The sequence below is a fragment of the Ilyonectria robusta genome (assembly GCF_021365365.1).
Source record: "Ilyonectria robusta strain PMI_751 chromosome Unknown BGZ61scaffold_8, whole genome shotgun sequence".
NCBI classification, from domain to species: domain Eukaryota; kingdom Fungi; phylum Ascomycota; class Sordariomycetes; order Hypocreales; family Nectriaceae; genus Ilyonectria; species Ilyonectria robusta.
The window spans coordinates 400992-424659 of record NW_025764442.1 but is presented as its reverse complement, the minus strand read 5'-3'; the positions used below and the strand labels follow the sequence as shown (position 1 = coordinate 424659).

Below are 23668 nucleotides of genomic sequence, written 5' to 3'. Positions count from 1 at the left end.
TCGACTCTCTGTTTGGCGGACTGGGATTTACCGACTGGGCGTCATCATCTTGGCCGTTTTAAGAGAACATAGTGGAGAGACGAGCCTCGTTGGGACGGCTTGTCACATCGTCGCCCCTTGTCAAGTGTCTCAGACCCTTGACTTCGGCGGGGCTCGTGGGACCATGATGCGGCGAACGCACGACCCCGATGGTCCGGAGCCAGGATTAACATAAGGTATCGTGATAAGCTTATTATAAACTCATGGGCGAGAATTAGTCGAGTTTGGCTTCGGAGAAAATGGAATTTCTATTAACGAAGGCGGTGGCAAATATTTACATGACTATAGACGTCTACTCAACCGCAAACATAGCAGTCTCTATCGTAGAACCTCGATTTGGAGCTCGGAACATAGGTCAGGCCCAGGCCGCTGGTCCCGATGCGGTAAGGATAGCAGACCTTAGTGTCGCTCACGTACTGAAACCCGAGACAATCCGCTCGGTCTAGGCAAACCTGGCCGCAGGCGCTTAGGTTGGCAACCGGTTTGATCACATAGCTCGTGAGGTAATTTGACTGTGCCTGGTTACCTCCCGTTCCAGGGAGCCCGCAGGTAACATCGTCAGTGAGGGATACTGTGGCGACGCAAGATGTGGGGGCAGCGGCTTGGCTGGTGGTTGACGTGGAGCTCGTCTGGCTGGGTGTAGGAGTCGTGGACAACGACGTGTCGTCGCCTGGAGTTGTTTCCGGCGAAAAAGTTGACGTTGCGAATGTCGTAGAGGCCGTGGGTGTGGAAGCACCTGGAGTGGAAATATATGAAATCGGAGCACTTGAAGTCGAAGCGCCGGGAGTGGAAGCGCCTGGAGTGGAAGCGCCAGGAGTAGTCGAAGCCGACGTAGACGAACCTGCACCGGAACAGCTAGGGCAATCCCAGCACGCCTGGTCGCTCCACCTAGACGACCCAGCAGACGCCGAGAAACCGGCACTCTGGAGAGATGAGCTGATGAAGGAGCACTGGAACGAACTGCGGGAGGAGTCATATGATGATGCCTTGCAGCCCGTCTTCTGGGCACAGATGGCTGCGCACTGCTTCGCCGATCCCTGGAACGGATAGTCGGTGTTGGAATAAGCATATGCCTCCTGTTGAACGGTGCCAGCTTGGTTGCAGTAGTATCCAGCTTCGACTAGAATCTTCGAGGTGCATCCTTCGCCGTTATTCAGAGCGCAGGTCGACGTAGATGTAGCAGCCGATGTGGTCGAGGTCGCTGTGGAAGCTTCGCACATAATGCAAGTCACGCAGCCCATATCGTACCAGGTAGTAGCCCACGAAGAGTCCTCGCTGAAACCAGACGCGGTCACGCTGTCATGTATGAAGCGGCAAGGCATGCCCACCGTATCCTCATCGCTCCATCCGTAGGCGCTGCACTGAGAACCTTGCAGCTCGCAGTACAGAGCGCAGTCTCGTACCGAGTTCTGCGCCCAGTCCTTGCTTGACACACCATAGGCATCAGTCAACGGGACGTCGCCTCTCTTCCCGCAAATTGAACCAGAGCTGGTTGGGGTGGCACTGTAGCAAGCTCCGGGATAGCTAATGCCAGCGGGGCAAGAGTAGGAGGTGGTCGAAGTGGACGAAGTGGTGGTCGAGGGCGTTGTAGAGGCGCCGGGCGTGGTGGTAGTGTCGATGTTGCTGCTGACACTGCTGCTTGTCGAAACGAAGGTCGAGGTCAAGGTCGTGGACAGAATTGAAGAGCTCGACGATACCGATGTAACCGCCGGGCATTCATTCACAGCGGACACGTCGGTCTGCAGCTGGGTCACGTAATTAAAGTATCCCAGGTTGCCTGAGCCGCATTCACTGCAGCTCATATCGTAGAAGAATTGTCCGCTGGTGCTTTCGTCCACAATTTCGGAGATGGTTCCGGGGTACAGCAAGCAACCTCCTGCAAAGTTGATTGAGTAAGACTTGCAATCGGGATACTTGGCGCAAAGATCTCGGCATTCCTTGCTAGGGTCGCAAATGAAGCCCACGCTCGCGGTGAGGAAGGCCGCCGAGCAGGACTTGACCATGCCAGTCACTCTCGACCTGCAACCGGCCCCGGGAGTGTCCCCAAGCCCGTTGACACAGGTGGTGCCATCAGGCTGCGCGGTGCATTCCTTCTGCGTGATGCAAGAGCGGTCGTATGCGTAATAGGCTCCTCCGTTGTTCGCGGAAGTGGAGGCGAGGTTTGACGAAAGCAGGATGCAAGTGTTGAGGCACGCGTAGCTCGAGCTGTAGGCGTCCCATTGGAACTGCTGGCAATTGGCATCGGCAAAACAGAGGGCACCGCACTGATCGCGGGTCATGCGGGTGCTGCTGATGGTCTTGTAACCCGTGCTGGGATTGTAGGGTCGCAAGCCGCAGCCTCTGCCAGGATCACCTGTGCTGCCCAACGTCACACAGTACTTGTTACCGGCGGAGGTAGCAGCTGCAGAGGTGCTTGAGGTTGTGGACTGAGTCGTGGATGTGGATGTCGTGGTCGTGGTCGTTGAGGCGACACTGGTCATAGAAGTGGTCGAGGTAGAGGAGTCTTGCGTGGTGGTAACCTCCGTAGAGCTCGTGGTAGCCTTCTGCGTAGTCGAAGTGGACGAATAAGCCCAGGTATACAGCAGCGAGATGTTGTCCATGTTGTCAGGGCTGACTTCGTTGGAAACAAAGACCTGGTCAACGTAGACCTCAGCATAGCCGCCACTGGCACAATTCAGATCGATCCGCATAAGCCCGCTTGACGTCTCGACTGCGGCCTGGTCGAGGACGGACTCCCACTGAGGGTTCGAGTCTGTCGGTAGGGCGACGGGGAAATACGGGCTTGACGTGAAGAGCTCGTCGCCGTAGTAGACGTCGAATTTGCAGGTGTCCGCAATGTCGTTCTGCAGGACTTGGTAATAAAAGCGGATGGTGTACAGCGACGTCGTGTCCATAGCATCAAGCTGCTGTTCAATCGCAGCGAACTCTCCAATATCTCGTTTGCGAGTCGCGCTCCCGGTGTTGCTCGCCTTCATGTGCACACAATTGCTCTCCTTGCTGCCGTCGCCCTTATACCCCGGACCCTCCACAAGGCGAGCCTCATTCTCAGCCTGGAAGGCATAGATGCCTCCATCGTAGCTGGGGTCGTAACCCTCAAAGTTGCCGTTCCTGATAAGGTTCCTTACAGTCCGCGGTGCCGGAGTCGTCGTGGGCCCGGGAGTAGTTGTCGCGCTTCCCGTCTCGGTGTTGTCCCTGGTGTCGGGTTTGCAAAGACCGGCCGCGACGAGGTCGACAGAGCCGGCGAGGGCTAGGGCCACGAGCGCTGCTGCAGAACGCATCGTGGGAAACAAATAATTCGACGAAAAGAATGACCGAAATGAGTGACGGTTGAGGAGGAATCAGCACCACGGCAGCAGCTGGGCGACATCCCACATATAAACCCGTTTTGCCTCCACTAAAAGATCCCAGAAACAATCGATAGTTACGGATCTCCTTCCATAACTGGATGGATTGCTGCCTCCACTCACTTCTAGCCCATCCCATCGAAGTTTGGGCCGTACCAGGAGAACGGTCCAGCTGGCGGGTCGTCGCGGGAAATTCCACATGGGACCATCGCGAGGAGCAAATGAGTCTAGTCGTTGAACTATTGATCGACTCATGGACTAGAAGCGGCAGGGGAATTGCAGGCTAACAAAATCCGGCTAACCAGCTGCGGTTTTCTTCCGATTTATTGGTAGCCGGCGTCAATACTCGTGAAAGCGGAACCTAGGGAAGTGCCGAAGCCGTGGTTTCAACCACCGAGATGGATGCCCAAGTCGATGCCTACCAAACGGGCAATACGGGTCCTAAGCTACAACATGGACGAGAACAGTCCGGTAAATTCATCAGCCTATTGTTTTTTTATGAAGCAGTCTTTTGCAGCCGATTTCACTGTGCACGCTGGTGAGGGTCCATTTCGCCAAATCCAGAACGTCATGGCCAGTGCTGAAATCGATAGTGCCACACGCTAAAAATCACCCACGCAATGCCCCTGACTACGAAGCCACTACCGTCGCTTTGCAGCTCATGGGAATCTTTTTCGGCATTCGCGAGATTCAATGGCGTCAAGGCTCAGATCCAAAATAGGTCATGCTTCTATACTATCCACGTGGTTCCATGTCCTGGAGTCACAATCCCTCGATGTTTGAGCACTGCGATCGAGCAGCCCTTATATGGTTAGGAAAATGTAGGAAGTAGGTCTATCATTGTCCTGTCGGTCGAGGCCAAGGTGCCCATCGAAATTGGCGTTCGCCGAGGATGTCAGCACTGATACCATGGTCCCAGATATCAACCCAGGAAACGCAGAATAAGAGACCAGAGTCAGGTTGACAAGCCAGTTGAGAAATCTGCTCGATGTAATAAATTCACCTCTGTCCACAAGCCCCAAGTTACTATAAGGGACATTTTCGTCCCTGCATCATTTCGAATCCATGGAAATTCGCTCACTCTCATGCCTCTAGGCGTGCGAAACCGTCTCTGCCGTCCGCAGATTTACGTTTCCTTTCGGTTTGGAACCCAAAATATTAAACCAGTCATATCGGCGTATCACGAGACGCTTGTTTGTGATAATTCCGGATTTAACGTCACTAACTACTCTCCTGAGACTTCGACAACTTTCCAAGCATTGCCTCCAATCTCTACCACCTCATCCTTCTTGGCTCCGAGTCCATCATCCAATACCTTTTCACAGGGCAGTTCCGCCTCTCCCATCCTGATTGTTCTCTTCCATCCCTTCGTCGCCTCCCATTCCCATCGCTCTGCCGTCATAAGGTCGCCCTCACGCAGGAAGCCCTGGCAGTACTGGCCCAGACGGACCACAGAGCCCCGGCCGCCCGTTTCAGTCTCCATGTGCAGAACAATAGACTTCACTTCCGACGTGGATGTAGGGATAGGCTCAACGTCCAGCCAGACCTCCTCATACGCCGTATTCTTCCCTGTCGCAGGGTTGACCATGCTACCAGTCTCGAGTGTCGTCCCGTCTGGCTGCGGGAACATGTCGCCCTCATCAGTTGCATTCTCAGGCTCGGTGGTATGCGAGTCAATCCAATGCTCCCACTGCGAATGCCGGATCTGGCCGCCCTTGCCGTCATCTCGCATCCACGACGACGAGGTCCCCGCAATGCCCCATTCTAGTCGGTCCACGGGAAGCGCCTCTGGTTTTGTGAGCGACTGGTCTGAGATTAACCTGTGCAGCAGAGTATTTACCTTCTTGCCCACTCCAGGCCTTCTGATCGCCCTCCGGTCGGAAGATTCTCAGATCCACGTAGCGACGCTGCGGGGACGTGACGACAACGGTGGATGTCGGCTCACTCGCCTCGTCCGGGAGCCACCGGATATGTTCTCTCAGAGAAATACTGCCCATGATTGCAACTTGAGGATTTAAGTAAGGTGAAAGGTTGATGTTTCCCTAGTCTGGTTTGGAAGAGTCACAGTTCCCGGTATCGGATTGTCGATGGCCGATGATATGCGGTTGAGTGAGGGGTCGATATGGAGTGGGGTGAAGTAGTCCAGCCACAGAACTCTAGCCTAGAATGAAATAACGTCAATCCACAGCATATCAAGCATCAAGTATCAAGCAGCAAATGTGACTCAATCTTTATTTAGATAGCTAATTTGTCAATCAACTTGCCTCCAAAACAAACTTCAAATCCTACTTCGTGTTAATATGAAGCGCCCACGCCGCATGAGCACATAGATCAAGCAGACATGGTCAGTCAGCTTTAGACCTCTCATTGAACCATGGATGGAACGCCGAGGTTCAGGCACTCCTCAAGAAGCGCATACCGGGTCAATGGGGAATAGATACATACGAATCTCAGAGCGATTCTGGGTCGGACGAGTTTGCAGATTGCAGAGATGGCCTGACACTAAGTGCTTGATCGCATCCGCGCAGACAGAAATCGAGCACATGCATAACATCCTTGAAGGCTATAGACTAAGGTCTAAATATGCGGATTTGGAGCCAACGCCAGCAAGCTATATTGTCCGCTGTCATCATGTTGGCGAATAAACTCCATGACTGCTTCAATTCCCTGTTCTGAAAGTAGGTCATCGTTGGACATCGGACCCCTGTTGATTGGGCCATTCTTATCTCCATCCATAATGTACAGATTATCATTACGATGAGACTTCACAAAGCAGACGTAATGGAAATCCACCTCGCTCTCAACGTTTTGGGGTGCCTCTGTATCTCCAAGGATTGCTACCGAATGGTACTTTGATTCAAGCTCCTTGTTGTTCTCGAGCACAGTTGCGCGGCTTGATGGGCTGAGGGAAGTACATCTCCCAAGCAAATTAAATAGATGAGACTTCGGCTCTATAATTTGTTTAAAAAAATATCAGCACCGCCTACATTCCTTCAAATAAACAAGAAATAATCGCAATATGGAAACATACTTATGAAGTCTCTTGCACTTCCGTTAGCAACTGCGTGAAGGATGCCATAGAGTCCACACGCGTTGTTGATCGTTTGCTTGAACCACATAACATCCTCATCCTCACCCGTCTTTGTATACTCGGGCGTCAACTTGTTCTCTTCGGCGAGTCGATCTTCGTACTGAGGGGGTGTGGGGAAGACAATGACAAGTGCTAGGACTGGTCGAGGAATTAATGCGAGGAGTTCGGGTTCACTCAAAGACCAAACATCATGAAAGCGTAAGTCATCAGAGACCCCCAACTGATGAATCAACTGATTAAAAACTTCAGGATTAGACTCGAGCGGGATGAAGTGCTTGTTATAAGACATGTTGGCGGTTGATCTGGTCAAGGAAAACCGAAGGTAGGTATTGTGGAAGAATGGAGAAGCCGAGCCTTAGCTGGAGGTGCGGGACAACGGAATAGCTATTACTCCGTCTTAGCGATTGGTTGTCGGGATTGCTGGGCAATTGCTACGAGCGGCAATGTATAAACCGGAACAGGAACAAGTTTCTGCATCAAGAAAATCGTGATTGCTACCACTTATTAGATCGTGTGAAGACCAGTAGAAAAGATGGATCACGGTGATAGCACAGTAGAGAACAAGGACTAGAACTCACATCTCGGCGCATTTGTGTTAAATACTGTATTCGCATTAGTATTAGCACACACAAGTGCCGCGAGACAGACCCTGCATCGCGCAAATGAGCACGAACAGCTAAAACACCAACGACAAACCACCTGGTACTCCGTACACAGCCGCGAGATGTACAGATAGGCGGCTCAGTCCAGACAAATAAATCGTAGATACAGGTGAAGAAATCACAGGCTGTGTCGGATTGAGGATTGCTGTTCCAGCCTGCCACATCTTGACTCAGGTTCTTCGCCGGGGTTTGTTCTGCACGCATAGAGTAGAAGAAGGCAGCTTCATGTCGAAGTTGATTGACAAATTAGCTTGCCACAAAGATTCAATCGTTGCACTCACTTCCACTGTCATCTTCCCATTCAAGATGCACTTTCCTGTATCGGATTGTCAATAGCCGATGATATATAGTTGAGTAAGAAGTCGATATAGAGCGAGGTCAAGTAGTCCAACTACAGACCTCTAGTCGAGAATCAAGCAATACACAGCATATCAAGTACCAAATACGACTCAATATTTATTGAGATAGCTAGTCTGTAAATTAATCTCAAATTGAAACTCCCTTCTTCTCCTCTATGCATCCAAAACAAACTTCAAATCCTACGTTGTGTTAGTGTGAGTCACCACATCGCAGTGAATACATACATCAAGCAGACCAGTGGCATCCCCGTTGGATGTACTGTCTAAAGAAACTTTGGCGATCCGGCTCTTTTTCTCCTGTAATTTTACGATATTCTGTGTCGCAATTAGGAACTTGAACTGTTGGTTGGTGTGCAATGTTACCTGCTCCACTGTCCTCTCAGTGATATACTTGACAATTGTCACAGTTTGAGTTTGTCCCATCCTAAGAACTCTTGCAATAGCTTGTGCTTCCAAAGCTGGGTTCCAGTGCGGCTCAACGATATGAACCCGATTAGCGTTGGTTAGAGTCAAACTAATAATAGTCAGCTGAGATCATGGAAAAGCATTGTTGATCATACCCAACAGCTCCTGAGTCAATCGTCATGAGAAGGGCGGATGCTCCCATATCCTCGCGAAATCTTGATATTATAGCTGTTCGATCCTCAGGTTTGACCCGGCCATCTATTCTTAACGACGATATCCCTCGCTGGGATAACATTCTGTCCAGGATATCCAGGGTCAATCGCCACGATGAAAACACGACGCTATACGCTGTCAGTTGATGCTGAATGCAAGGTTTAGTTGTTTTTACCTCTTGGAGCTTCTGTTGCTGCATGAAACTTCGATGTTTTGGACGACGGCGAAGAGTTTGGATGAAAACCCGGGTATCCCGGCAATAGAAGACCCAGCCAAGGGAGGCCACGCCATCGGTGTTCTGCCCGAAGCTCCAAGCATGTTGCCATCATAAAACGATAGTTTCATTTCGCAATCTTGGGTCTGCGGGCTTGCCGAAGTGTTCAACAAAGCTCCACATTGTGGACACTCATCTATCCCATCGAAGATTTCGGTGTCTCCTTCTGCAGTGCTACAAAAGCCGCATGGTTCATTTCCGGTTATAGTGGATGCCTTTCTCTGCTTTGAGGATTTGTTCCATGGGATTGGTGACACCCGGTCCGTATTTTCCTGTGGAATAGTGCCGTGGTTGCAAAGTCTTCGAAGCTTGATGATCGTGGCAAAGAGAATCAAGGATTTGCTTTGATTCGGGTTTGTGCAAACTTGTCTATCAAATTCCTTTTGGCAGTCTTCGAGAATCTTTTGGTATTGCGCAGATTCTTCTTTGGTTTGGACGACTGGAACCATCTCGGTGACTGATGGAGGCAATTTGAGACACTTCTCGGATCTGCGAAGGCAAATGACGCGAAGAAGCAGCTGAAGGTTTCTAAATTGCTCGTGATCCTCAGATTCGTTCCGAATAGGATCGATAATGTGCTTTTCAAAGACCTTGGTACCCATCAGAGGAGTGTGTCGGAGAAACCTCATCAGCGATCTCAAATCATGCAGACTGTTCTGGATGGGTGTTCCTGTCAGACACCATCTCCTTTCCGCAGTCAAGCTCTCAACAGCCTTGAAAAGCTTGGTATCTTCGTTCCGAATGCAGTGTGCTATTATTCCATGTTAGCTTCCTAATTGAAATTGAGATGGTGATTCACTCTCCCCCAGATTAGTCAACTTGCCTTCATCCAAGGTCACTCGAAGCCATGCAATGTTTTGGAGGACTTTCTTGCCTCTCCAATCAGCCGCTAGAGTACGGTAGGTTGTTAGCACGACGTCATGTTCAATGAGCACGTCGGGGGTCTTTGCACGTCCATCTCCGTGAAAGAAGCCGACGTCTAAAGTGTGTGACTTAAAGTGCCTGGTTGGTTAGCAGAGTATCAGCCCTTGCTCTCGAAAACAGTTCCAGGAACATCACCTCTTGATTTCAAAATCCCAGACGTCCAATACCTCTATCATTACATTAGTTAAGTAGACTCAGCAGGAGAACATCAACCTACGTTTAGAGGGCAAAACCACCAATGTCGCGTTGGTCAAAACAGGCGACGTCGGTTCAGCTCCATCCCTGTCTAGACGCCCATTCGCAGTGAGTTTTGCGCATACAATCGCACCCAACATAGTCAGGGTTTTGCCCAGCCCCATGGCATCCGCAATGATCCCACCAAGGCATGGGGAAAGATGTCGACTAAGACTACGGTAGAACAAATTAGCCACCATAAATATAGCATGACCGTATGCTGCACACCTTGGATCGATCAGGTTCAAAAGATCGCGATTCATGTTGTGGCAGAAGCCTGAGTCTTCTCGGCTAAGGACGAACCTAATGCCCTCGATTTGATGTCTGTGATTTGGAGAGCTTAGCTCATGACTTCCATAACATAAGATTGGACATACCTTTTTAGCTTAGTAGCAGCCAAGAAGTTATTTGCCATGTTCTCGATATTGTATTCTTCGGAATTTGTGATGGTCATCGCGCTTCCCAAAGATTGAAGAACATTCTCAATTCCTTGGGAAACACGGGTAGATCTCGCATCCTCCTGTATAGGGCCAACCAGATGGCTCAGATCTGACATTATCCCATCCAAGTAAAAGTAATGCGGATTCAAGTATCTTATACCTGCCTGGAGGAAGACAGGGTGTTGGAGATACGCGGAAGAATCAGCAAGTCGTTCTCCAACGTCTTCAGCCAGAACTTCAGGTCCCAAAATGTTGATTGTAACATCTATAACCGTCGTCTTCTTGGTCTTCTTCCTGGAGACTTTTTCTAGGCTGGCGGAGTTGATGACTGCATTGAATGAGATGTCCTGAAATTTGCTCAAGGCGCGCAAATGAGATGTGGTGAGGACATCCAACTCAGCAAAATTGTGTTCAACGCCCTCGGCGAGCTCCAACAGGCAGTACAAGCCCCCACGCTGTGCAACTTGAAAAGCATGGAAGCGAGACCAGGGCAGGGCTGAAACATTTGCATGTTTGAGGAAGCTCGCTTTTGCCTTCGTCTCGAACAACTATTCCAGCTTGTGAGAAAATCTCCGCAATTGAAGCTTGCGTCGAAGTGCAGCCAAAACACCAACAGTACTCACTGCTCCATAGCAAATCATTTGTCTGCTTGGTACCGCTTCTGTCATTGGCTCGTCAGAATAATCGAGGTCGACATGGCCCTGTATTCCGTGTGGGTGTCCACTCTTGACATTCCCGGGACTGGCAGCAATTTGAGTGCTGCAGTGGTGTGCAGGCAGCGTGCGTTTCGCAGGGGCGTCGTTTTCCCTCCCCTCTCTCAGTCGCTTCCCCGGCTTCATCTTGGCAAATTAAATGCAATTCCAGTCCTGACGGACTCATTTAGAACGGGGGAGGGGAGCAAAAATGATGCATGTGCGGCCCTCGCAGGATCAAGGATGACAGCGCACAAGAAAAATCGTTTCTCTCGACCATTAGCCCATTCAACATAGGGAGGCGCAGTATTTGTGATAGTGGCGTTGTGAGACATGCAGGGGCTATACATGAGGCTGTGCAAGCCGGCTTTGGGTACCTAACAAGTAAAAAGCACATCAGGCTGCGGCTGGCTTGTCTCAATTTTTCTCCAGCAGTTCTCAACCGCCGTTCTTCCTCTCTCCTACCTCAACACGAGCCACTACAGTGGTATCACCGCTTCCTACTCATCCTCAGAGTGCCGAAAATATGGTGGACAACACGATCAATGGCTTCAGCAGATCACTAGAGAGGTTCCGCAAGGGCATCTCGGACGATCAAAAGCAAGAGTTCTCGTCCACGGGCCTTGAGGAAGTCAAGCTGGCAATTCAACACATCCAGGATCAAATTGGACCTGATAAGAAACTACGGAACTTTACGCGCCTCAAAAAGTTCTTCGAGGGGATGAAACAGATGGAGGAGCTCGTCAAAATCTTCCTCCAAGTCCATGAGGTCGTAGCATTCATCTGGGTACGCACATGGTTCCACAGTCGCATTCTGTTCGCTAATTTATAATCAAAGGGGCCTATCAAATTCGTAATGATGGTGGGAGCGTCAAATACCAAGCCCAATATGCGGAGCTGACTCTCTTTCTAGATTGCCGCCACGAGGGTCGATATCCTTGAACTTGTGCTCGGAGTGTACCAAGAGATAGGTGACGTTCTCGACGGTTTGGGGAGGTATAGCAGACTATTCAAGAATCACCCTGAGGCCAGAGCAATCCTCGAGACATACTTTGATGACGTGCTTCAATTCCACTCTGGAGTCTTGGCGGTGTTTTCCAAGCCAGGTACGTGATTCTTGACCCTCAACTACGGGGAGCTAACATTCCACAAGGCTGGAAGCGATTCTTCCAATATGCCTGGCCAACTTTCAAAACTCGATTTCGGCCCATCATTGACAGCCTAAAGCGTCATCATAATTTGTTATCTGATGAAAAGCTTACGGTTGTCATTGAAGAAGTCCAAGAATTGTCAACGGATTTCAACGATCGACTCACTGAAATCCGCCAGGCCATTCGGGAGAGTGACACGAAGCGCCATGATTCTCTCTTCAGTCAAAAAGCGATGATTATTACCAAAATCGACCCTCTCGATTATGAATCGGATCAGCAAATGGCGTCGAGGCAGCGATACGAGTCGAATTCCGGCGATTGGATCCTATGGGATCCCAAATTCAGAAGTTGGGCTCATGGAGATACGTCACTTGATAGCGTCCTTTTTCTACACGGCATGCCCGGATCAGGCAAAACCACCCTTGCTTCGCGAATCATTGACCACTTGAGGTCCAAGACCCTCGGACCAGATGGGCTTGTAGTATTTTTCTACTTCAAGCACAAAGTTCCAGAAGGCACCCATCGGACTAGTGGTGAAATGTTCCGCGCTCTTTTAGCCCAGTTGCTGACTCAAGATGATGCTCTGCTAGAGTACATGCACCAGCAGTGTGCAGAAAAGAACAAGTCTGAAGTCCTGTTGGACTCGTTCCTGAAGGACTGCACAAGACACTGCCTGATGAATCAAAAGCGGGTCTGGATAGTTCTTGATGGTCTGGATGAGTGTGATGAGGAATATGAAACTAATAAGGTGGAATCTCAGCGGGTCATCAAGTGGCTTCAGGAAGAAGCGATCTGTGAAGGCGGTATCATACGACTTCTCGTATCAGGACAGCGAGACGGACATATCGAGACCATCTTGTCAACATACCCCGAGATTGGTCTGGATCCCAATGCGTTTCACGCTTCTGATATTGAGCGCTACACCAAATCCAGGGCCTTATTGATCAGAGAACGGTTCTCTTTGGACTCGAAAGAAGAGGCCGATATCATCGAGAAGGTTGCCTCAGCTTCAAAAGGTATTCCTTATCATCAAACCACATCCCTATCGAGGTTTTTATTAATAGTCTTTTCAGGAATGTTCCTCTATGCCAAGGTTGTCCTGGACAACCTACTTTCTCAAGAATCGCCCGCAGACCTCGATGATGAGCTCACGCAAAACAACTTCCCTCAAGGACTAGATGCAGCGTACTAAACCCGTTTGGCGTCATTGATTAATGGATCTAACCAGAATTTATAGATACGAACGAGTAGTGATACGGGTCCTCGATCGACCCTCACCTGCAAGAAGGAAATCTGCAGCGGGCATCTTAGGGTGGCTTATTTGTTCAGCAAGGCCTCTGCGATGGAGAGAGATCCAATCCAGGTTTTGCATTAACCTTGAGAAAGCGACATGCAACTTCAGGAACAGACGAGTGGATAATTGCAAGATCATCTGCGGGTCTCTAGTAGAGACAGAGCCTTGTGAGTATCATGGGAATTCAGCCACAGAGCAGAACATCAGTCTGGTCCATAACACGGCGGGGAGGTAAAGGCACACGGACAAACATTGATGCCCCAGACATCATGGACTAATTCCATAATAGATACCTCCTACATACCCGCCGGATGAGCCTTTTTGAAGAACACGCAAAAATGGCGATCTACTGTTCTCAGTATCTTTCGTCTCATCCTTTCGCCGAGGGACTTTGTGCGGTTGATATCGAGGAATCTGCCTTGACTGGTTACTACGGGCTTCTTGATTACGCTCTCGCATTTTTTCAACACCACGCCGACTTTATTCTTACTGTCAATTCTGGTTCAAACATTGCCCTCCGGCAAAATGTCATCCAATCAATGCATCATCTCCTACCTTACAGCTTATATGAACCGGATGAGGAAAGCAATCTCACGGCGACACATGTAGCCGTGCAGTTGAGGATCGCAGAATGGCTGAGCTTTAGTGGTGACTCCTCTAGCATTCAAATGCGAATTGCCGCCATCCGAAAAGTGATCGAAGCCATCGATTACTCTGCATTAAACGATGGAACACAAAGAGCTTTCTTGGATCTCAATGGGCTGGAGAGATTCAAGTGTCCAAAAATTCGGTGCTTGAAGTTCGCCTCCGGTTTTCAAAATCAGCAAGAGCGAAACTTGCATTTACTTGAACACGACAGACCTTTCAAGTGCTCTACTGAGGGATGCTATGCTCGCGTCACGGGTTTCCCTTCAAAATGCGATCTGGATAGCCATTCACAGCGCCTTCACGCTCATCCAGCAGATTCGACACTTTTCTCCAGGTCAAGACGAAATGAAATGCCAGATATTCACTCGGCAGCTTCCCGAGGCGATCTGGAAAGTGTCAAGACTCTTCATAAACAAGGTGCTTCTTTGACTGCAACTGCGACATCCAAAAGTTCAAAAACTCCACTCGTGCTGGCGGTTAGAAATGGACATTATCATATCTGCGAGTACCTGTTACAGCAAGGAGTAGATCCGCATGACATTGGTCTCCACATCATTTCACCGATCACTGAGGCAATTCAGAAGTCAGATCAAGAACTCTTCCGTCTATTGTTCAGCTTCGGGTCTAAGGCCAAGCCGGTTTTACCGGGTGATGTGGCGCTAGCCATTGCAGCTGGATCTAGTGAAATACTAGAAGATTTATTAGCAAATTTATCGCCTCAGCATATCGAATTGAGATTATACGAAATTCTCAATCTTCTCCTGACATTGAGCCAGGTGAGAGGGGGACATCGACTTAACTCAGAACCGATGCTTGAAACGGTCGTCCGCCTTCAACATCGAGTATTCGCTCATGCTTTCCCAAGTTTATACGAACCAGACGGGACGACTCCCAGACCTCATATTCACAGGCGAAACGATGACCTCCCATTCAAAAGGCTGTCTAAAGTTCTTCGCGAAATGAGCTTGGATCCGGGTCCGTTTCTCTCCGCAGTTTTCGCTTCTAAAGGGTGGGCCATAGCAGAGTGTCTCTTGGACTTAATGAGTCCTGGACAGCTGAATATTGTCAATCCTTCGACAAAACGTACCCCTTTACATCATTTAGCAGGAACATCCGTTTCCACTGGCTTCAATAGGAGATGCGTTCGAAGCCTGGCTCAACGGATCATTCTATTAGATGGTGGGGTTTCCGCCAATATGAGAGACTTGAATGGCAACCTGCCGCTTCATTCGGCGACAATTGCATCTTCGGAGATTCTTGATCTCCTCATACAACACACGAACGATTTGCAGGAACGGAATGGATCGAATGAAACAGCCTTGGAAATCGCTGTGAAGTTCGACCTCGTTGATCCTCTGAGGCAACTTTTGCAGAGTGGCCGCGTTCACATAGGGACGAGTGATATGAAGACTTTGATAAAACTAGCTGACGAATCTGTCAGTCTCGAGACTAGAAGAGATATGCTGAAACTCTTAATTCCCGATAGAGTCAGTTCTCCGGACGCAACCTACAATGAGCTCCTCTCTTTATTCAACGAGCTCCGGAATTCCAGCGCCGCCGAGCCTTTCCTCTTTCCCGTCAGCACGAACGACATCGCTGGCTACTACGACGTCATCAAAGAACCCATGGACTTTACCACGGTGGAGAAAAAGCTCGAGGCACGCCAATATGCCGGCTTCAAGGATTTTGTGAGAGATTTCAACCTCATGTTCGACAACTGCCGCAAGTACCACCATGAGAGCTCCCGCTACGCCAGCATGGCAAAAAGGCTCGAGAAAGTCATGCGGCATCAGATCAGGTCCAATCCTAAGTGGCAGAAAGCGATGGAGGACGGTTCATGAATGCAGTATATACATTTTAGTGAGCTTGAGCCAAACTATTGTGTTCTGTCTTGACTATCGTAGCATGTTCAGCTGTCAATGGTCTCGTATCGAGAGAGCATCGTTATTCACAGATATGACGGGCGTACTAGAATTATTAGGTTTCTTTTTGGACTTTTCATGCCTTTTTGTTTGCTGTGTTGCCGGATGGACTCGGTAAATTGGTACAACATTTCTTAGATAAAATGCTTATTTCTTAGATAAAATGCTTATTTCTTCCCTTTCAGTCCCACAAGCTGATGTGGGTGGTTAGTATGCAAAAGTAATGCATCAGATCACTGCGATACAAATCTCAATCGTGGTTCAAATTCGGTCTTGGACGTTTCATATTGGCATCTCCACACCACGGTGGTATCAAGTACCAACCGATCATACACATTCTGTCGCTCTTCTTTATCTTTCGCCGTCTTGTCTTTGTCTTCTCTACTTCAAGTCCTCTTGTCCGGACATCATCGTCATCATCTTGCTTTATCTCCTTCCCTGTTTCTTTTTTATGTCCCGCATTGGCAGAGAGCCCTAAAACCCCAGCCCTCCGCCCCGAAAAGTCATTTCCCCTTCAAAATATGTAAAAAAAGAAGGCCCTCGGCGTAATTCCCTCCCAAAATATATGCACACAAAAACAGTGGGCTGCATCTCTCGCATCCCTCTTTAATCCCTCTTTAACAAAGACAAAGACAAACGCCCAGTCCATGAAATAGAAATCGGAACAAAAACACAACTCCAGTCCAACAATGCCTCTTGCGACTCCTCTTGTCGCTAGTACTGATCATTCGAAGGTAACGCGTGATAAAAGCGCAGGCGAAAATGTAAAAATCAGATGGCCCAGCTGCCTCGTCGTTCTCGGACACCCCAGCCAACTGGATCCAGGTTGTCGAGGTTGGGATGCTGCCTGGCCCACTCGAAGATGTACGACCGAAGGGCCTTCCATCGGGGACAGCGCTGCTCCCTGGGTGCGTCGTGCTCCGCCTCTACCAGATGGCCCTGGGCCAACTGCTTCTCATCGTCTTTCTCTAGGTCGCCGATGCTCATGAGACTAATCTGGGACAGCTCTTCGTCAAATGCCCGAGCCATGGCCGGGTATCCCAGGGACAGGTAGTTGTAAACTTGGGTGATGAAAGAGTCGTCAAACTCTTGGGAAATCTTGTCATCGAGCTCGGCAAGATTCTTCTCCTTCTGCGCACTTCTGTCGATGCCATGGATGCCATGCAGTCTGTGGAGACCTTTGGGTTCGCGGCTCCGGCCCCGGGTCTCGACCGTATCAAAAATCTTGTCGCTAGAGTCTAGAGATGCAGGCTCGTCCCGCATGCCCATGTCGAAATGCGCAAAATGTTCCACGCCCGGGTAGCCGGGAGTAGCCGGTGGCTGAAGGGTCCCCAGCATCGGTGGGGCATGCAGGTCTGCTGGCACCAAGTAATCATCATTCGATTCTGATCTGTAGCAGTAGCCTCGCCAGAGACCCTTTTGACCCGAAACATCCCGGTACCTTTCCTCGGCATGCCGCTCAGCGAATGGGTGATCGGGCTCAAGCTTGGTCTGCTTGGGCGACGGACACCTCCGGAAGACGAGATCCTTGCCGAGCATGGGGGGAGATACAGCCGGGCGCCTCTTCTGGAACTGGGGAGTTGGTGGCTTATAACCAAGGCCTCCGAATGGACGTCCAAAGGGACTGGCCTGGTTTCGAAAGCTGGTGTCCGGGGGTATTTGAGAAGGTTTGGCAAAGGGCATGTCCGCAGGCTTGGCGGACGGAGCCGATGGGACATATGGCATCGGAGATTCTCCAATGGGCCGGGGCGGCGCGGTTGCAGGCTGGAAGGGCTTATCTCTGACCTGGCTCGTGACATACGGATCAGGCTGGATGAGTGGCATGAGAGTCTCGCCAATGGGGCCCGGCACCGACACCTTCTTGGTCGTGGTCCACATCGGATCCGGAAGAACGGGCAGATCCATCCTGTCGAGGGCCGAGTCTGTCCGCATGACCGTATCGCCGATGTCCTCGTCCGACTCCGTGTCGGCCTCCGGGACGGCAGCCATCTCTGCATGGTTGAAGTCGTGCTTGAAGTCCTGTGTGGTGTCATGCTGGGGCTCCGGCTCGTCCACGGCCATCTCGTCGTGCTCGTGTGATATGTGTTCAGCATGATCCTGCATGTGCTTCTGCCACCAATTCATGTCCTGGCCGGACGACGACCGCCGGCGCCCATGGGTGTTGACATTGTGGCCGGGCGAAGTGCTCTCTGGCGAGTTGTCGCTTCCTGAGCTCTCGCGAAAGTAGAAATGGTCGATACCACCCTCACGAGCGTGGCTGTTGGGGAAGGCCATAAGAGCCGTCTCTTGCATCTGGCGCTCCGCTTCCTTTGCAGCCAGCTCCAGGAGATAGCCCGCGACGTTCTCATCCTCAGACTCGCGGCGCATAGGTCCCACGGGGCGAACCGCCATGGGACTTGCGTTCTCGCCATGACCACGTGCCTCTGGTTTCTTCCCTCGGTACCCCTTGGTGGCGGTGTAAATGTTTCTTGTGTACGGCGAGATGTCCGTCTTATCGGTCGGCTTGGTAGCTGGTCCTACGTCGCCGACTCGCCGGCTCCTCCGTGACGTCTCGATCAGCTGGGGCGCAAAGCGGCGGCGTGGTTGCAGCTCCCGGGGCACTGGCGAGGCCTCGCGCGGGGACGGCTCGGGGGTAGGTTCGGGATCGGGCCCCATCCGGACTTGCTTTCGCTGTGACTCTGGGGGATCGAGGTGGAGGACGTGCTTCTGCTTGCCGGTGGTGCTGCGGAAGGTTTCGAAGGTGGTCTCAATTGGTACGGGAGCAAACCGTCGACGTGGTTGCTCTGGCTTGGCCATCGTGAAAGAAGGAGGACCGAACGAGCGAACAACGGATGACTCGTGACTGACCGACCGACTCGGTGGTGCGCGGTGAGGTGCTGGTCCTGGTAGCTGGCTGGTTCTGGCGCTGAGCTGAGGGGCAGGGGTGGACAAAAATGCAGCGACGTCGGGTCAGTGCTGCAGGTGCAGGTTTGGATAAGAGACGGGACAAAGAACAGGTCAAAGAACAATCACAAGCAGTCGGTTTATACGAATGCGCATGCCTCTCTGGTAAAAACGTCGCCAGGACTCGCAAAACGGGTGAGAAGGCAGGAGAAGAATGCAGATGTGGAAGAGGAGAGGAGGAGGAGAGCGAAGGTGACGAAGGCGGCCGAGGACTGACACTTGAGCGACCGAGACGTTGAAAGATTGCGTCGGGTCTGGCCAAGGGGAGTGGGCGGGGCGGGTGAGGGACGGGTGAGGGACGGACTGGGGACTGGGGCGAGGTACCTGGACGCTGTGTCAGCGGCGGCGGAGGTACCTGGGCTATGTCGACCTCCCGTCGACGACTGGTCGTATTGTCGAGGAGGCGGCGTCGGTCACAAGCGCATCGCTCGCTGGGGCATCACTGGGATCACTGGGATCACTGGGGCGCCGTGGAGCAAAAGTCTCAAGGTCGCAAGTCTCGCATCACACCCCCACCGAAGGGCAGGTACCAGAAGCAGGTACTCTGTCTGCACCAAGCCTATGACGAGGTACCGTCGCCACACCCGTTCCAGGGACTCCATCCAGGCTTTTCACAGGTACCGCCACCCACCGGCCTGGACCACCGCTCAGCTGCCCCGGGACGCCGGCCACCACCGAACCGGGGCGCCTAACAGGGTTCCAGGCCGGGGCACCAGGGACCCTACGGCAGGTCTTGGCCTGGAGGCTCCAAATCAGGGCAAACGGGCATACCGGTGTGGTTTCTGTGCTGTGGTGTGCTGTACTAACAAGTACTGTGCTGTGCCATGTGCCTTGTCGTCGGCCTGTCGTGGGACACCGACACCGACACCGCACCGCGGCGGGCGGACACTAGTTGCCGGGCGAGCACAAAGGGGAGAAGAGCACCAGTCACAGCACCAGCGCTTCCAAGTTCCATTGGAGACTGGATTCAGGCCCAAAGACTCCAGTGGATTCCCCAGTTCGGTCAAACTCAGACAGGTATGTAACCCGACCCCGGGGACCAAACCATCCAAGGGATTGGGCAAAACTGGGATATTATTGTGCGCCCAAGAGTCAAGACGTCTTGAACCAAGTAAGTTAAGAGCTCGGACAAGTACCGTCCAAAGTAGGCTACTCATTTTACGGGGCCAAATGTCTCCAGAAGACCTGCTACTTCGGTACGCTAATCTAGTCCCTGGAACTGGAACTCCTTCCCCGGGCAGAGCCAGAAACTGGCGGTGGGTTATTTCTGTCCAGGCGCAAAACTGGTGGGGGTTTGCTCTCGGTTGTGGTCGCTCGTAGTGGGGTTGTCATTAACATGGGGGCGACTCAGCTGGTGTAACGTATACAGTGCGGTCTGTGGATATGACATGTTTTGCACTGTCTTTACGTCCCACTGATACACCATTTCTACTGCGTATGACTCAGAGCCCACAGTGTTAATTCTCCGAGACACACCTCTCAGTGACATTCCATGCGAGGCTCGTTTGATTGTCCCAATTCCGGGATCATCGACAGGGTTGAAAATCGAGCAACGTCAGCGACAGGTGCCAGCACGAGGTTGTCTCGGTTTCCCCAGGTCCAGCCAGATTCCAAGCCATTTCAGGGGAATAGGTATTGAAGACGGCATTTGCCTTGGGATTGATATTAGCCGCGAAATTGCCAAACAATAATCCTCATCTCTTTTCCCCGTTGCCATGGTCAGCACGTGCTGCGCCCAACGAATGCACCACGAATGCACCACGACACACACTGCAGCGTCGAAACCAAGCCATGTCATCCAGTCGTCTCGTTTCGCCAGGCCCAAAGCCGTTTCTGCAGCCAGCCAGAAAGAAAGAAAAACGCCCACCCGCGGACCCGAGGCCGCGTTGCCCGGTTCTGCTAGGCCCGCATGCTTGCTGCTACCACTGCTTCTAGGGTGTTCCCGCCGTGATGTTCCTGCAGCCCCTCTCACCGACACTTTCGCCGCGAGCCAAGTCGTCCAAGGCTGGAGCCAGGCCGTGGAGCCCAAGGTCGTGGGCTCGTGGAGCTCGGCGACGGCCCCGCGGCGGCCAAGGCGGCTCTGGAGTCATGGATCGATGGATCGATGGATCGATGGAGCTGGAAACGGCCGAGAGTCGGCTGGGCGCTGCATCAACCACTGTGGCGACATGGCATGGCCAGCGCCGGGAGCCTGGTGAACCATCCAACACCGGCACTCTTATCATCTCGGTCTCGTCACATCACACTTCCTCTTGCCTCTTCTGACGCTGAGCAGCCGGATCCGCAGGGGTGTTGACGCTGCTGCTGTCACCGGTGCTGCAAGCCGCTGCACCTAGAAGCACCTAGAGCACCTAGTAGAGCATGGGAGGTTACTTGGGAAATCGCCTGTCTGGTGTTACACAAGACATCAACCCTGGATTGCGTTGGGATCATCCCGAGTCGGAAACTTAAATCATGGTGCTCTGATACCGAAGGCCTCGAGATAGACGCCAACAATCCCAACTGCCGCTTGAAGCTTGCTAAACCTCTTACACACCGACTCAGATACGACGGGGGTTCCAAGCAGAGCTTCCGAATATTCTTACACATACTTACGCATCCTTACACATCGTACCCATCCATCCCTACCTACCTAACTCAGGCCCTAGGTAGGTACACTTTGGTACATATGCACCCTCTGAAACTGGCAGACTCTGGAAGGACGCAGCAGCCCCTCCCCCCCACGCGACAGCCCTTCCATCCCTCACTTCCATGCCTGGCCCGCATCCACTTCCACCAGCCCAGGCCAACCAAAACAAAACATCTCCAAATCCTCCACTCCGACAGAGCCCATTCCACATTCCACATCCCGCACGCACGCACCTCACGCACGCACGCATCCCCCGGCGTTCACACCATCCATCGCCTCTGCCGGCCGCGCTCCAAAGACAGGATGAGGATGAGGCATGACACACTTCGGATGCCCAACCAGCCTGAAAACCAACAACTCGCCCTGCCTTCATGCTTCATGGCCCAACGCCGTGCTCATGCGAGCGCAGATGATGCGTCTTTATCGCCCCAACCACCGCCCGCTCTCGCACCTGCAGCATATCGCTCTCGGCACCTGCTCACGAACGGAAGGCCATCGCCGCCGCCGCCATCACGATCACGACAAGTTCCACGGCGCCTGAGCATCCCACGTTCCCGCGCTTCGCCTCCCACGCGACGGAGTTCCACGTCCATGGCCTCTGCTTCCCCCCCACACTCACCGCATCTGCCATGTCCCAGATGGATCCCCTGGCCCCTGTCTCCCGGTGCCCCTCGCTCACACACCCACCCCGACCTGCATCTCTGGTCTCTCCAGGTCTTCCGCGATGCCTGCAAGCCCGTAGCAGATGCCGAGCCGAGTCTAAATCGCAGATGTCGCATCTGGTATGGATGCGGTTGAACAGGAGATCTCCAGCGGCTCTCGTTCTGAGGCCTTGCCTCCGATCACGTATGATGCCACACTGCGTTTTCTCGCCATCGCCGCAGACAGGCCCTTGCAGCTCCGACCACCACCTTATTCTGACCAAGTCAGGGCTGCGGCTCACTGAGGCCATCCCATGGGGTGCCTCTCCTGACTCCAAGCACAACCCATATGAGCCCCTTCGATAACGTCTTGGCTAATCTTTCCGCCTGTCGAATCGGTGAAGCCTCTCCAGCCCGTGTTCAGAGCCTACTCAGGTGATGTCTGCGTCACCCTGGCCTCGCTCTCCTTCCCGTCTCTCACCTCCTTCTCCATCTCGTGTTAGCTGCTCTCAAGGCTCAACCCGTACTTCGTACACGTGGGCCTTGCTCCCTGCGCCCTCATCCGGGGGCGAGCAAGGAAGCAAGTCGGGCCTCCATTTCCTCGGTTGATGTCCCCGGATGCACGTCAGGACATCAAATTGTATGGGGCCATGACCCGACATGGCCCCCTGCCAAGCGGAGAAAACCCATCGTGGACTTGTCTCATTCTCGTCCTTGCCTACGTTGCACACCGCTCAACTCGCCAACTCGTAGTTGCCGCCAGCGACGAAGTCTCGGGCTGAGACTGTCTTGGGCTCTTGGGATTAGTTCCGTTCCAGGATGGTCTGATCCTTAATGGGCCTAGACAGGACATTCCAACTAAAAGGTCCAGGATCATATCCGATACTGTCAGTTTTCACCAAGTGGCGTAAACCCAGACTTACTTCCCAAGTCATTAGAGACAGGCACCTGCAACTCATTCGTAGCCGGAGGTCACAACATCAACAACCTGCGAGGGCTCGAACGCAATCAAGTGTCTCAAATCCCGACTCACTCACTGGAAATCTGAGATGTGTCTCTCTCCGAGCACACCTATCGATCCGGATCGTAAAACTAGCTCGCACCCCAACATTTACTACTATAGCAGCCCACCCACCCCTTCGCTCTTTAGAGGGGATCGCCCCGTGCTCGGTGCTCGGTCCCACTCGCCATGTGCTCCCCTCATTCAGCCGGCATGTGGGGAAGCCTGGCTTCAAACTCGCAGGAAGCTCTACACCCAGAGTATTCCCAGAGCTGTGTTTCTCGGCTTGGTTGCCCTTTTCGGTGCATTGCGTAAAAGCATGATGCAAGATTGAATTAATCTAGAGGGCCTCGGCTTGTCTACCGTTGAATTGACGGCTGCCGTGACCAAACTGCCGAGAAGCATGCAGGTCGGGTCTGGGACGGAAGCCGCGATCATTTCCCCGGTTGAACACATGAACATTCTGCATGCGAGTGATCGTCTTCTCTGGGATGAATTTTGGCTGTCGTATCACTGGCCTGTAGCAACCTCGTCACCCCAAGCTCAACAAGTTCTGCAACTTGAAACTCCCCTAGTACGACCCTACGCTGCAACGACTCTACAACTCTGCAGCTGCAAGCCGCGCAAGCGACCTTGTCACCCAACGTAACATTTTAAATTTGTATCTCTGCAACTGGAACTTCGAGCACGTAGGGGTGTCTAGCTATGCATACCCTGAGACTCTGTCTGGTATGTTGCCGTTGTTGTAGCACCTGGTGTCTGC

The 23668-nt window shown here is 52.1% G+C and overlaps 7 protein-coding genes across 7 annotated transcripts; 2 read left to right on the top strand and 5 right to left on the bottom strand.

Annotated features, from left to right (window-relative positions):
* Nucleotides 1-299: 299 nt before the first annotated feature.
* Nucleotides 300-2026, bottom strand: BGZ61DRAFT_449705 (uncharacterized protein). Its single transcript, XM_046245646.1, has one exon. It carries the CDS (start codon nucleotides 1839-1841, stop codon nucleotides 336-338), a length of 1506 nt encoding a protein of 501 aa, XP_046105199.1. The 5' UTR covers nucleotides 1842-2026; the 3' UTR covers nucleotides 300-335.
* Nucleotides 2027-4385: 2359 nt separating this feature from the next.
* BGZ61DRAFT_388619 (uncharacterized protein) lies at nucleotides 4386-5503 on the bottom strand. The gene is made up of 2 exons (XM_046242787.1): nucleotides 5224-5503; nucleotides 4386-5171 (listed from the first exon to the last, which is right to left on the bottom strand). Exons 1-2 carry the CDS (start codon nucleotides 5378-5380, stop codon nucleotides 4609-4611), a joined length of 720 nt encoding a protein of 239 aa, XP_046105198.1. The 5' UTR covers nucleotides 5381-5503; the 3' UTR covers nucleotides 4386-4608.
* Nucleotides 5504-5898: 395 nt separating this feature from the next.
* Nucleotides 5899-6791, bottom strand: BGZ61DRAFT_449701 (ubiquitin carboxyl-terminal hydrolase, family 1). Its single transcript, XM_046245645.1, has 2 exons — nucleotides 6415-6791; nucleotides 5899-6334 (listed from the first exon to the last, which is right to left on the bottom strand). Exons 1-2 carry the CDS (start codon nucleotides 6761-6763, stop codon nucleotides 5961-5963), a joined length of 723 nt encoding a protein of 240 aa, XP_046105197.1. The 5' UTR covers nucleotides 6764-6791; the 3' UTR covers nucleotides 5899-5960.
* A 776-nt stretch (nucleotides 6792-7567) lies between these two features.
* On the bottom strand, nucleotides 7568-10920 carry BGZ61DRAFT_449700 (SNF2 family N-terminal domain-containing protein). The gene is made up of 11 exons (XM_046245644.1): nucleotides 10609-10920; nucleotides 9923-10533; nucleotides 9774-9869; nucleotides 9529-9719; nucleotides 9447-9480; nucleotides 9211-9389; nucleotides 8289-9138; nucleotides 8056-8241; nucleotides 7859-8009; nucleotides 7721-7810; nucleotides 7568-7675 (listed from the first exon to the last, which is right to left on the bottom strand). The coding sequence occupies exons 1-11, from the start codon at nucleotides 10822-10824 to the stop codon at nucleotides 7649-7651; spliced, it is 2631 nt and encodes an 876-aa protein (XP_046105196.1). The 5' UTR covers nucleotides 10825-10920; the 3' UTR covers nucleotides 7568-7648.
* Nucleotides 10921-11113: 193 nt separating this feature from the next.
* BGZ61DRAFT_449692 (uncharacterized protein) lies at nucleotides 11114-15827 on the top strand. The gene is made up of 7 exons (XM_046245643.1): nucleotides 11114-11464; nucleotides 11516-11539; nucleotides 11591-11783; nucleotides 11831-12844; nucleotides 12902-13013; nucleotides 13066-13353; nucleotides 13412-15827. Exons 1-7 carry the CDS (start codon nucleotides 11204-11206, stop codon nucleotides 15609-15611), a joined length of 4092 nt encoding a protein of 1363 aa, XP_046105195.1. The 5' UTR covers nucleotides 11114-11203; the 3' UTR covers nucleotides 15612-15827.
* Nucleotides 15828-16316: 489 nt separating this feature from the next.
* On the bottom strand, nucleotides 16317-18601 carry BGZ61DRAFT_219264 (uncharacterized protein). The gene is made up of 2 exons (XM_046238083.1): nucleotides 17014-18601; nucleotides 16317-16884 (listed from the first exon to the last, which is right to left on the bottom strand). The coding sequence occupies exons 1-2, from the start codon at nucleotides 18486-18488 to the stop codon at nucleotides 16464-16466; spliced, it is 1896 nt and encodes a 631-aa protein (XP_046105194.1). The 5' UTR covers nucleotides 18489-18601; the 3' UTR covers nucleotides 16317-16463.
* Nucleotides 18602-20237: 1636 nt separating this feature from the next.
* On the top strand, nucleotides 20238-21068 carry BGZ61DRAFT_219227 (uncharacterized protein). The gene has a single exon (XM_046238082.1). It carries the CDS (start codon nucleotides 20351-20353, stop codon nucleotides 20831-20833), a length of 483 nt encoding a protein of 160 aa, XP_046105193.1. The 5' UTR covers nucleotides 20238-20350; the 3' UTR covers nucleotides 20834-21068.
* Nucleotides 21069-23668: the final 2600 nt, after the last annotated feature.

Coding starts and splice junctions, on each gene's coding strand:
- BGZ61DRAFT_449700 (XM_046245644.1), bottom strand. CDS start 10,824: ATGAAGCCGGGGAAGCGACTGAGAGAGGGGAGGGAAAACGACGCCCCT. Junction 9,390..9,446: donor TGGGATTTTGAAATCAAGAG/GTGATGTTCCTG, acceptor CTAACCAACCAG/GCACTTTAAGTCACACACTT. Junction 9,139..9,210: donor TCGAGTGACCTTGGATGAAG/GCAAGTTGACTA, acceptor ATGGAATAATAG/CACACTGCATTCGGAACGAA.
- BGZ61DRAFT_449705 (XM_046245646.1), bottom strand. CDS start 1,841: ATGAGCTGCAGTGAATGCGGCTCAGGCAACCTGGGATACTTTAATTAC.
- BGZ61DRAFT_388619 (XM_046242787.1), bottom strand. CDS start 5,380: ATGGGCAGTATTTCTCTGAGAGAACATATCCGGTGGCTCCCGGACGAG. Junction 5,172..5,223: donor GGCCTGGAGTGGGCAAGAAG/GTAAATACTCTG, acceptor TCACAAAACCAG/AGGCGCTTCCCGTGGACCGA.
- BGZ61DRAFT_449692 (XM_046245643.1), top strand. CDS start 11,204: ATGGTGGACAACACGATCAATGGCTTCAGCAGATCACTAGAGAGGTTC. Junction 11,540..11,590: donor CTATCAAATTCGTAATGATG/GTGGGAGCGTCA, acceptor CTCTCTTTCTAG/ATTGCCGCCACGAGGGTCGA. Junction 12,845..12,901: donor GGTTGCCTCAGCTTCAAAAG/GTATTCCTTATC, acceptor TAGTCTTTTCAG/GAATGTTCCTCTATGCCAAG.
- BGZ61DRAFT_219264 (XM_046238083.1), bottom strand. CDS start 18,488: ATGGCCAAGCCAGAGCAACCACGTCGACGGTTTGCTCCCGTACCAATT. Junction 16,885..17,013: donor CCGATGCTGGGGACCCTTCA/GCCACCGGCTAC, acceptor CCGGGGCCGGAG/CCGCGAACCCAAAGGTCTCC.
- BGZ61DRAFT_449701 (XM_046245645.1), bottom strand. CDS start 6,763: ATGTCTTATAACAAGCACTTCATCCCGCTCGAGTCTAATCCTGAAGTT. Junction 6,335..6,414: donor AAGTGCAAGAGACTTCATAA/GTATGTTTCCAT, acceptor AACAAATTATAG/AGCCGAAGTCTCATCTATTT.
- BGZ61DRAFT_219227 (XM_046238082.1), top strand. CDS start 20,351: ATGGTCAGCACGTGCTGCGCCCAACGAATGCACCACGAATGCACCACG.